At 34.2% G+C, this 13,288-nt stretch overlaps 1 protein-coding gene across 1 annotated transcript in view; it reads right to left on the bottom strand.

The window, feature by feature from the left end:
• LOC106467918 (ubiquitin-conjugating enzyme E2 R2-like) overlaps window positions 1-13,288 on the bottom strand; it is a 34,924-nt gene that overhangs the window by 13,275 nt on the left and 8,361 nt on the right. Inside the window, exon 2 of the mRNA XM_013928303.2 lies at window positions 1,612-1,698. Within this exon, the coding sequence (XP_013783757.1) occupies window positions 1,612-1,698 (87 nt within the window). The remainder of the gene's footprint in view (window positions 1-1,611; window positions 1,699-13,288) is intronic.

Raw genomic sequence — 13,288 nt, 5'->3', positions numbered from 1 at the left:
CACATCTAAAACATCATTTTAAATATACCTTCGTGTCTTTTATAGTAATTATTCTACAAAAGTGTGTAATAAAATTTAATATCATGTGTATTGATTTTTTTTACACCTATACTTCATACATAATATACAGATGGCTCCCTAAAGACAAATTGTTTAGTGTACAAAGCATTGAGTATCTACATGTTACAGTCACCAAATGTTCATCTATTATTGACTGGTAATTCCTGTTTCATCCTTTATTTAGCTTTCTTACAAATATTTGGTACTCCTTTTAAAAGCTTAACTTCAAGGGGTAATGATAACATTGTTTATACTAGAATTGTGATATTCTTTAGCTTATGCATAATACAGAAGAAACAAATCGACTTTTCAATACCCCTACGACCTTCACAGTACATTATTTAGTATTACACAAAAGGTTTAGGTGCAATATACCAAGTTGTTTTTCTTGTAGGCTGGCATGAACATAATAATAATAAGAATTACGAATGAGTCATTTTGAGCAGATTTTCTTTTTTCTTGTAAGTCTTGTGTACAGCCTTAGCAGTCAATAGTAAAGGTTTTAAATACTATTTGAACTGAATCTTTACTTATTCTTTGATAGATTGTTTGAACCTTTACTGTTTAAGGTGCTTTTTGCCCAAACGTTCTACTAGGGTTTTGTGCAATTCCTTGCAATCCCTATTATGAATCACTATCATGGTTCACGATACATAAACCACACTGAGCCATTCATTAATTCCTAAACACATTACATTTTTTACATTCTGCAGATTTCAATCTTAATATAAGCACAAATTACTACAAATTATGCATTAAATTTTAATTTTTTGACAGTGATACAGCATTTAGGGATACATTCCCATCTATCCTCCTGACTTCCAGTGCACTTTTTATTTTTCCTTGCCTCATCAATGAATGAAGTTCCATGAGTTCCAAGGAGGAGCTATTGCACATGGAGGTATGTCACCCTCCTATTGGTCATCATGAAGTAGCTCAATTCTCATACAATCATATGAAATCAGGTGGGAATTGCCTCAAAGCTATTGACATGCAAATCTCTCTGGTATACACACAAGGAAGATAACTAAACTGTGTGTGGAGATGAGGTATTGTCTCGGAAAATTTCATGATCTTAGTCAGAGATGGCGATTATCCACAAAGACAAGGTGTTAATACAAAAATATTGTGTACAGAGATACATTTCATGTATAGTCATTCCATTTTTTTGTTTTTACACTTTCTTACTTTAAAGTTAAATACAACAACTCTATACTCTGCTTAGAAGGTTTTTTGTTTCATTTATCTCCAACTACATAATACAACAACAGCATTACTTATATGTAATCATATACATAGATGTATAATGTATGTGACAAAAATCTTTGGCCTCTGGTCAATATAGAAGCACATACTTTGCATGTGGAAGGTGAGGATAAAATAGCCTTGTCTATATATATTTTTTCCCCCTAAACAATGTTTTACTAGTAAAATCATTTTAGTATATACATTGTACATGAAGCATGAGTTTATCGTCTAGCTCAAAACTTAATGTCACAGTTCTTTCCCATCAAGCAATAATGAATGTTTACCAGTTTTTTTTCCACTTACTTCATACACATTAGGATGCCACACTTTTGACATGAAACGGATAGTCGGAGGTGAATAAGGGTAATCAGGAGGGAATTTCACATGAGCCTGAAAGAAATAAAACTACACTTAACTGAAGGTATTACACAGCAGTTTATCATCTGGTGAATCATTCAATCACATTTTGTATAGTGTTTCTTACTTTCTACAATCTTCAAATGCCTAATCCTTACTGCAGGATTCTTTTGACAGTTATGACTACTTTATAAACAGAAAAAAATCTATAATAGAGCTACATTTAAAAATATTAGGAAATATTTCAATAAATTCATCTCAATCCAGCAAAATCAAGCACATAATAGGTACTTACACAAGCCTAAATAAATAACCTTTAACACCGAATTTCTCCCTCAACCAGAGACACCTCATTGGCAAGGTTCAGGTGTAAAAACACAGGATTCCAGTTTTGGTAAAACTTACAAAGGATGTAGCATATAATGTGACATGACAATTATAATTTTTCTACAGTTTCCAAATAGGATAAAAATTGACCAAGTTATAACTCGTAAATTCATCAACAGAAACTTTATAGTTAATGACAGTACTTGTGTAACCAATGGATCTGTTACATGAGCTTTAGCAATCATTGCAACTGTTTTATAGACCAGAACCCAACAGATTTTCAGCAGATATCTCCAAGTCCTGTGGACTGGAACTGGCACTTTGCTACTCTTCAGTTTATCATCAATCACCATCATTCCTTCAATTGCATGAATACAAAAGGTTTCAAGATGTTTAACTTGTAACCTGTACAGCTACTGTGGCTGTGATCTTGATGGATTTTTGAACAGCTCTTGTTGGGGCAAATCCATCTATCAAGTATTCATAAATATGTTTGGTGATGAGAAGGAAAGTAGTGATAGTAACTTTCTGCCAGATCAGAACATCAAGAACAAAGTTTCCAACTTCAAAAAAGACAATGACAAAAAGTTTCATAATTTGATTTGAGAATCAAAAAGATAATCTAAATTTGTATTTGTTTCTCTTTGACTGCTCATAACTCCAGATTGAAATATATTACCATCATACAGATGGCATATTTTGATACAGATGATTCTGGACTTTCCAATGGTGTATGTAACATTCCCAAGAAATGACTAGCACAATTTCTTATTCCTTGCCTTATCATTCAAAAATGCTACCTCTGATTGAGAGAATGTTAACTACTTAAAGTATAAGAAAGTATATGTAAAAAATGCAGATAATATAAGGAACTAATTCTATGGTTACAGAATATTGTATCTATCCTGCTTTACCCTCTGGATATGGGTATGTCAACATGCACATGTTTCAACCTTTTTACAAGTTACATTCAAAATTTAATTAAATTACTTTATTATCAATGTATATAAATAAAGTTGACATCAAAATACAGTTAACAAATCAAATTGTAATAAAGGTTTTAATTTCAAAAGAAAACAATAAAATGTAATTTAATAAAAATTTAAAATACATAAATGAATAAATAAGTTATTATTCATTATAACCACTAAATTAAAAAATATGCATCACGATTTTTCTTCTTTCATAGCTGTGTGACCATGGAACTTCTTTTCATAAGGCAGAAGGGACCTCCCCACTATACTCAATCCCCTACCCCAGGTTCTTTTAAAAATGTGAGTTTTCTTTCTCTCTGATAACTTTTGGTGGTAAAAAAAAGCTAACTAACCTTAAAAACTGTACTATTTTAGCCACAAAAACAATCTTGAGAAATACAACCATACGATGTTTACATACACACTACAATAATTAGTAAAAAATAAGTATATAACTAAATCTGACATAACTTAATCACTAATGACACATTAGATCAATCATACAGAATATGAAAACTTTAAAATCATCATTATTCAGAAATTTCTTGAATAACAATGTTTTTATTCTGCATAAAGAAATGATGTAAATTAATTAATATATTACATGTATGACAGTAATACACTTTTTATGCTACATGATACAACCTCCAATTACAACTAGATGAAAATTTACAAGTATACACAATATATACATAATGTACAAGAATGCTTTTACTTGTATACATGTACTACATCATGTACTAAGTACTACCATACCCATTTATATACAAATTAGGATTTACAAACAGTCCATTATATATATATATAATCAAATTTAGAATAATGTTATTTTTGCAGGGTGCGTGCATTACCATAATTACACATACACACACACACATACTAATTTGGAGGCTAAATTAATTGTGCTCCAAAATGCACTGCCACTATATAGTTATAACAACCACTGTGACAAATAAGTATAAAAAGCTATAAACAGTAAATTGAATAATTAATACTGGTATTATACAATGCTTATTGTAATTGTTAAATCGTATACAATGTACATTTTTAATACTAATATAAATTTTTCAAGCTGCCAATAATGGTACTTAATTGTTACTGTTCAGATTAATAGTACAACTATACATTAGCATCAGTAAATGTACATTACAAGGAGAGAACAGATTTTGTAAAACTAGAAACAAGCTTAATTCAACTTTCATGATGTTATTAATCTTAAACGTGATTAAACAAAATATCATCTAATAATACAATAACTATTCATAATCCATGTAAACTTGTGAGTTTGCCTACATTAATCTATCAGTGAACATGTTAAATGCTTCATTTCCCTCTGTATAATGTACAGTTATCTATTTCATGGTTGTAAGCATGTTCAACATGACCTATTCTATCTAACAAATCAGCCTTTTGTGAATTAGGTCATTGCCACTTTGCTGAACAACTAGAGAATACTGAAGATACACAAGCTATACACAAATGTATGCCAAAACCTTGCTCTAAATATTTGACTACACAATCACAAAAACACTTGAAAGTATAGGTAGGGTAATGTAAAAAAAAAAGCATTAAGACTATGTACCTCAGGAGAAATTACATTTCAATGCCCAAACTTTCCTGAATAAAAGTATAAAATATAAGAGTGCCTCAGGTCATATCTAATTACCCTACGACCAGTACTTTATAAAATATATATCATTTAAAGACAAGCTGTGTATATGTTTGTTGAATGGAGTTAGATAATCAGTTAGTATTTTAATTTTAATTATGTATTTTATTTTTCACTGCTATGTTAATTTATTGGACATCAAGTTGGTTCTCTCTTTATTAGCTTTTATAATTCTGCCAATAAACTATGTTTAAAGTTATCTGAATGATACTTTTTATGTAGTAGGTACACATTTAACTAGTGACTTAAATTGAAATCTGTGAAAAAACCACTAATTCACACCATTACGGTTATAATTTCATTACAATACTCATAACTACAAAACAAAGAAAGCTCTTATTAGATAATTTGGAGAATGGAAAGTACTCAAATTATAGTAATAAATGCTAGCAATTAATCATCTCAGCTGCAGTATTTATGAGGTTTACTTGTAAAACAGCAGAAAAGATACAGGTACAAAGAACCTAAAATAATGTTTTACACAGATACAGATTACTTAACCTTTAGTCCTTAACAATCACAAGTTCTTTCTTGTTGAGTTGAATGGTTGTATACATATATAGCTTATAACAAACACAACATGAATGTATGGATAATTACTGCTAGGTAATATGGTATGTCTGTAATCACATACAGAAGCAGTTAATTCAATATACAGAAACAAACTTGAAGGAAACTATTTTATATCTTTTCATTTACAGGTAATACAAAGTTACACAAGTATTTGAAGTGGTCTTATTTACAGTTCCCACAAGTATTACATTATAAATAGCATTATTTCATGGTTTACTTTAACATAACCTGGTCATATTTCTTCCAAGACCATAAAACTTAGAAATTTTCATTACAATGCAACAGTAGATCAAATAAACAAGATTCAGTACTGCCTAGATTGGAAATGAGCATATTTACAAGGAAGGATGTCTTTCACTTTCATAGGATGAAAAAACATTCAATCTACTGAAATCACCTTTCACTCTATGGAATAACATATCAAAGAAGTCTTATACTTGGACTTGTCCATGTTCAGGGTTACTTATGAGGAGCAGAAATCCTCAACAAATCAAAAAAAAAATCATTGTTTGGTAATTTACTATTAACAGACTGAACATTATGTGTCTTTGTTGCCAAAATTTTGATATTGAAAAAAACAACAATATAACCTACCCAACATAAGTATAAAATAATTCAGACAAATTGCACACACCAAAATCACCAGGCAAATCTTTCTACAAATTTATTATCACTTAACTAAAAATAATAATTTTATTAAAGAACTTAGCCTGAGTCTAAACTTTTAAATTATTACCTAAATAAACAAGTTTGGATTTCCTAAACTTCAGTTCTATCACCTCAAACATAACACCCATATGAAAAGTACCTAAATCCCCAACAACTTTGAAACACTAAACTGAATCACATCTTGTTCTTAAGCATTTCCACATACCTTGAATGCCTTTATTAAACTAGATTAAACTAGGTGCCAAATAAGGCATATGTCTTGACACTTTTAAACACTCTGACATCCATCCTGTAGATAGTAAATCAAACTACACTGAAAACTCTTAGATGAAGTCTCAAATCTTATAGAAAGATACATTAAATATCTCTTGCTTAAAATCAAATGTACTATAAAAAATAAATCAAAATTTTCTTGCAGCTAAACTAGCTTTATAGCTTGGTGATCTATCGTTTTATTCTTACATGGTAATAATCTTCCTATTTTTACCAACTTTTTTTTTCTTTTATATAATTTTTGAAAGTTAACATTTTCCTATACCGAGAATGTAATTCCGATACATACTTAGTTCAGTTGAGGGGCCAGTGCAAAGTTACCATGATGAGCACTCTTTGGAAGGCACCTGAAGAGAACCCATGGAGTGTGATAGCTTAATTTATAGGGTCACACCCATGGGAGATCACACCTCATCTGTACTAGGTATACTCTTTGCCCATTGTAAAGATACAAATGGACAGAAAAGACATACATCCAATCTGTAATTGGACTCACCAGATGGTGTAGAGTGGCTATGGTGCATCAGACCATATTCGATGGGTCATCTCTTGAGAAAATCAGGCAGCATCTGGTATTTGTCTTCTAGTCCACTGTATAGGAAGCAGAAAGGAAAAACAACTTCCATTCTGACAACCCAGGCAGGGCACGTGTGCATACCCTGTACACAATAAACACCAGGCCCTCCGGGACCACGACATCACAGCAACAGTATAATGGGGGCATGCAAACGTGTTGGGGCAACTCCAGTCCAAAACCAGGCAGCATCAAGAATTTGTAATCCAGTCTGCAGTAAGAAGAGGGCCCCTACCAAACACATGTGAGGACTTATGTTGGCTGGTCCTTCACCAATCCAACAGCAGATTACCAGGGAACCAACATCCAGGCAATGGTAGGATAGAGGAAAATTAGTTGTAGAAGTGAACTATATGTGGTGGATTCATCCAGTCCAAAATAATGTGGCATGGGGAATTTTTTTTCTGGTTCAGCAGCACACTACCATCTTACTCTTGACTGAGCAAGTAGAATTGGTCACACTCATAATGAAGCTTCCATGGTCCACCACCCCAGCAGTAAGGAACTAGTAAGTGGCAAGGGCTCCTGTACTTCATTGGAAATGAAAGGAGGAAAAATGTGGCGGGGAGCCCAAAGGAATGAGACACTGCAACACAGTGCAATGGGTAGCCAAAAAACCCTATTTTGAAAAATAGGCCCATCCCAGTTTATTCAACTAGGACTGGAGGGATAGGCAGTGATCCAGACACTGCTTTATTCATGATAGTCCATCAGTTGGTACAGTCTAATGAGAGCTTATTTATGAATCAAGATGCTGTGAGGAAGCTAACAGCAGTCTTGTGGAACACCCCATCCCTTCATTGAGTGTTATAAACCTGTACAGTCATATGGCGTGTATTTACCTTTAAGTATATCTGGACAGGCACGACTCATCACACAGTGGTGAATGGGAAGGGAGAAAAGGCCATTGGAAAAGAAAGAAATAAAATAAAAAGATCTTACCCTTTCAGAGTCGAAATGATGTATAAAGAAGAGACAACCAAATGATGCAAGTTTTGGGTTATATATGAGGCATGGTCCACATGCCAGCCTGTAAAATCTCTTCTAACAGACGATGGAAGTGAGCAGCCAGGAAAAAGGTGAGATGTTATCTCTGGTGAAAGGAAACATGGAAAATTTGAAGAGAATACACAGATAATGCAATATAAGCATGATGAATAAGCTGGTGAATCCATCTGATAATGGTAATAGGAGAAAGATCATGAATAGAGGAAGTATTCCAGTGTATAAAAAGATGGGAACAGGATCCATGGAAGGAAGTAATGCAGGCGATATAATAAAACAGAACATGTACTGGACAAAGGGGTAATCAGGATTAGAATATGAATACAAATGAAAAAAGGAGTGGCAGAAAATAGAAGTGAAGGTGATGTCCCCTTCACAAGCCCCTGACATCTTGGGGAAAAAATACAATTTGGATAAAGGAGAACATAGATATAGTGATAGAAGATACGAGAAATGTTGCTAGCAAAAATATCTGACTTAGGATGACCACATGCAAAGTTGAGTCAGAAATACTTTTGAGGGAGTGGTGATACAATGAGCAAGTAGCCAAAAGTTTAAAAGGAGGAAGGATAAGGGTAAGTAGGAGCATACTGAGACTCTAATCAGATAGGGGAATTGAACAGGACAGAGAACTCAAGTGAAAGAAGCAAAACAGGAGAGGAAAAAATGTGATGGGAGTGGGAGAAACAAAAGGTATTAGCCCTATCAGCACAGGCATCCTTTACCACGCATGCCACGAGGTATTTAGTTAAACTACTTTTTGTTTATGTTATACCAATTACTAGGGCATAAATTTGCAGCTAGTAATCCATATTTTAATAGTACACAAATTTTTAATTTTATAAGGCAATATTAAACAAAAATCCTGAATTTCCCTAGTGTGAAAAATGTGAATTTTTTTCTCTAGGCATCCCCTCTTCTCTAAATTATTCACCACACCTCCAATAAATATGAAATTTATGTAAATTACACATTACAAAACCGCCATCACTCAGACAAAACAATTTTTAGCCTTCAATTTTGTTTGGTTACAGAGCCACCAAATATAAAATCGGATCTCTCTTGTCATACCTATCTGTCACATCCTCTCTTTCTGGATTTATTAATAGTTTTCTCTTATGTTTAATTCTATATTATTTATAACCAATCAAAAGCCAAGGTTTTCATCTATCAAATGATGTATTATATTACAATATTTTCTGAACAGAGAATTTTCAATTTCTCTTTTAGTACAAACTTTGTTCGCATTGGAAACATATCAACTAGCTTGGATGAATTTGTAATGGTTCTTGCCACATAGTTAGACAGCCAGAAAAATTGTGATCATTATGGGATTTTCTGTTTTTTGCATGTTCTTTGGTGCATTATTTAATTAAATAACAATTATTTAGTGCACTACTACTGTTAGTATAAAAAAAAGTAGGGTTAAGTGTCATCAACAGCAAAAAAAGGAGGTTCAAATAAGTACTTTATTTCTTGTTTTTCATCTGTATTCTTTATTTATTATTACAAAAGTAACTAACATGTAAAAATAGGAATCTCTTTAGGTTAGTTAAAGTTAGATTAGGTAAAATAAATAATAGTAATATAATAAAAATGTTTCATGAGACATGTACATGAGCAGCTCATAGTATCTTGTGGGTAATGTAATTCAATGGTAACATGAGCTCCATATTTCCCAAGTGATTTACAGCTTAATTGGTGTGATTAGTAGATAAATATGGATCAAAGGGCAATAAAATAATAAAATAAGTATAAATAGATATATACTGTTATGAGTTTAAAGTTACTTAGGATAAACAAATGTAGTTTCATTTCACAATTTGAAGTCATCCTAGGATTAAATGAAGGGTTAAATTTAGATGTATTCCAATTTCTTTTTTTGGTATTTATGAGGTCAGTCAAATTGACCAACCTTGTGTAGTTATGAAAGAGAAAATAACAGATAAAATATAAAGTTTTACTAAAAACAAACATTTGAAATTTCTGGGATGAAGAAAAGTATTTCTAATCTCCACATGAAAATAACTTTGCACTCAGACTAGTCAAAGAAAGACTCAATATATTCATGGACAAATCTTTTTTTAAGTTTATTAAAAATACTTCACTAAAAAATCTGATTTTTTGTATGTGAAAGACTTGTAATATCTACTGAAAGTCTGCCAAATTTTGTGAACATATAGATACTATATTAAAAGTGAGTGGTATAAAGACTATAAAGAATTTAAATGAGTACAATGTGCTCAAGTAGTCGGCCAATTTGACCGAGCCTATGTAGAGAGATTTAGACAAGTCCACCCTATAGGTTGTAATGGTGGAAACTTATAAACCATTGTCAAAAAGCCAAGTAATGAAATCAGAAAGGTGGGAAATCATGGCACAAAGTCCAACTCCATAAAATGCACCATTTCCTCTGGGAAACACTTAAGAAGGGAGGCTATTTACACAGAGAGTCTGGATCGTCTCACAAGGATGGAACAAAATCCACTTGTGAAAGCCAGAGTGTGGTGACAGTAGGATGAAATATTTTGAACTAAGGTTATGTAGAAAACTCCTTAAAGAAGGTGTTTGGGTCCATCTCTAGTACTGAATTCATTCTTATCCTGAAAAACTATCCCACAGGTCCTACCAGCTCACTTCTTCCTCATCCTTGACAATTTTGACTCATTCTCACATCCTACCTGGTGGAGCACTCTCAAAAGAGACACACATCTATTTCTATTCCTAAACCCCTAACCTTCTTTATACTTATTTATAAACTCTTCTGACTTACAACTTACACTATCATTTGCTCCTACGTGTATTACAAAAAAAAGAATTTTCCTTAGTCACTGATACCTAGAGGCATTTTTTTTGTAGTGTATGTACACATAGGATAAAAATGATGTTGTCAACTATAAATCAAAAGAGCTTATAAATAATTATGGTTGGTTGTTTGGCATTTTTTGGTACAAAGCAATAAGATTATCTGCACAACTGGTGAAAATTGAAAAAACAAATTGTTATAAAATGTAAAAATATATTGAGTTAAAACTAAACAATGTCCAAATTTGAGATCAAAGATTTAAATCAAATTAAAAAGATTTAAAACCAACGAAAACCAAAATACATGGTCAAGTTGGACAGTGTCACCATTGCCAATGACACCATCCAATGTCAAGGGTAAACCCATGGAAAGTATATGTCGAAAAAGGTGACACCACTCAAAGTTGTAACAATGGCATGACAGTAAAATGTGGGCTATTGTGACTTTAGTGTCACAAATGCTACACACTGGTGAGTCAGTGCCAGATAAAAGAAAATGATGAATTAAAAACTGTGACCAATGAATATTCTAGCCAGGACAATTTCCCCCTTCCAATTCTTATGGAAACAAAACGGCCAAAGAGCAACACAAGGTTTAATCTGGAAAAGCTCGTTATAACACTGTTCACCCCAAGTCGACTGCCAACTGGGACAGGCACAGCTGTGACCGTACCAGAGAGACAGAATTAGCTGTGGTGTTCCGCAAATACTGACGTGGCTAGGTACCCAGAAAAACTAGATGTAAACAGAAGATACAGAAAAATGGGCCAGTTGTTTATGAATATCAACGAGAACAGGGTGAGAACTAACATTAAACAATTCCAGAGCCAGGAGAGAGTTAAGAGAATCAGTGTAAATAGTACAATCGCTGTACTGCATAGCTTCTACATAATCCAGGGTAAGAGAAAGAACATACAACTCAGCAGTTAACACAGAAATTGTAGAGGGGATCCTGCAAGCAACTACTGTCAACTCTCCAAGAAAAGTGAAGGAGAGCAGATAGATAGATCAATGGCAGAAAAAGACTGACTAGGTGTATGAAAATAATTATAAGAACCAGTACTGAAGAAAGAAAGGTTGTGATCAAAGAGCATACGCCCTACAGAACAACCCCTCCCATCAATATCAGCACCACTCCAGAGGGTCTATTAGTCTCCCAGAATTAAAAAGGGAGACAGCAACTGTTCAATGAGAGCATCAGAGTCTGACTGATCGTAAGTCTCTCCAGGAGACAGGTAAAGAGAACAAAGAGTGATTGTACAACCCAAGGAAATAATGGATGGCTATTGCCTCCAAGGGTGTATCAACTGATAAAGTGGGCACCTGCTGGTTGACCAGCAGTGCCACCCCTCCATGCACTCGTCCATCACACAACCTGTCATTCTGGTATAAAGAAAACTGGCAAAAGGTATCAGCAGGTTTCAGGAATGTGTCTTGTAAGGAAAGACACATGAGATGATAGGAATCGATCAAAGCCTTAATGTTATTCAGATTAGAACAAAAACTGTGACAGTTCCACTGTATCAAAGTAGATATTTTTACTTAGGTGGAGGAGAGCTGGGCAGGGAACCCTTCTGTTTATGACCATGCCATTTTTCTTTACTAGAAGGAGGTCTGTTGACCTCCATGGATCCTGACCCTTGGTTGAGTGGGCAGATTTCTGTCATTAGACTTAGATTCCTGTGACTGAGAGCGTGAATGAATAATCATTCTGCATCACAGGTCTGAAGAGGATGGACCCAAGCAGACACCGGAAACTGGGGTCAGGGGAGGTTGACTCGGGCAGTCACTGGAAGGAATGGTGGGGACAGAGATAAGAGAAGACAATGACTTGTCAACTCAGTTATTCATTGAGGTCAAAAGACTCTTCACGTAATGCAAAAAAAAAGACTATGATAGAGGCACGAAATGTCTGTCTGCAATCCCACTGTAGCAGGGGAGTGTAGTGTAGTGGCATATGTCCAAGATGGAATAGTAAACAACAACTTTCGAGCCTCCAGATGAGAATTGTTGTTAACCTTTTTCTCCTCCACCCACTTAGGACAAGGTCTACAGTAAGAGGGGTGGGAACCACTACCATTAACACAGTGTGGGTCCAGTTCACACTCATAGGCATCATGGTCTTTGCCACCACAATGAGCACATATCACAGAACCATGACAAGATGCCTTCAAATGACCAAACCACTGACACTGGAAACATCTGAGAGGGTTGGGAATAGATGGCCATACCTTACAGTTCAGATAACCTGCCTTGACAATGGCAAGTGGATGTGGCAATGTAGACATCAAAATAAGAACACTGGTAGACAGCATAATTCCTTCTTTATGGGTGGAGATATGTCACACTGAAGAAACCAGTGAGGATCTCCAACTCGGGGATGTTCTTCAAATCCCTCTCAACAATAACTCCTCACGAGAAACTCAAAGTAACATGGGGAGTAACCTCAATGGGTATATCCCCAATGGCCCTTGAGTTCAGGAGGAATTCACTGTGTTTCTGTGTAGATGTTTCCACCAAGATGTCCCCAGAACATAGCTTCTTAACTGACTTTGGAGATCCAGCAAGCCCCTCTAATCCCTTCTCAATAAAAAAGGGATACATTTGCCCTAAAGGTTTGTCTGATGAGGAATGCAAGATAGAAAAATTAGGTACAGGTTCAGAATGGGTTGAAGATTGCTGGTCAGAGTCTTCAAGATATGGTCATTTACCAATTAGCTGTTTTTACTATTTGGGGGATTCATAATGAAAGGA

The sequence above is a fragment of the Limulus polyphemus genome, unplaced genomic scaffold (genome assembly GCF_000517525.1).
Source record: "Limulus polyphemus unplaced genomic scaffold, Limulus_polyphemus-2.1.2 Scaffold2795, whole genome shotgun sequence".
NCBI lineage: Eukaryota > Metazoa > Arthropoda > Merostomata > Xiphosura > Limulidae > Limulus > Limulus polyphemus.
The sequence above is the reverse complement of the archived record's forward strand: the minus strand, read 5'-3'. Positions and strand labels throughout refer to the sequence as shown.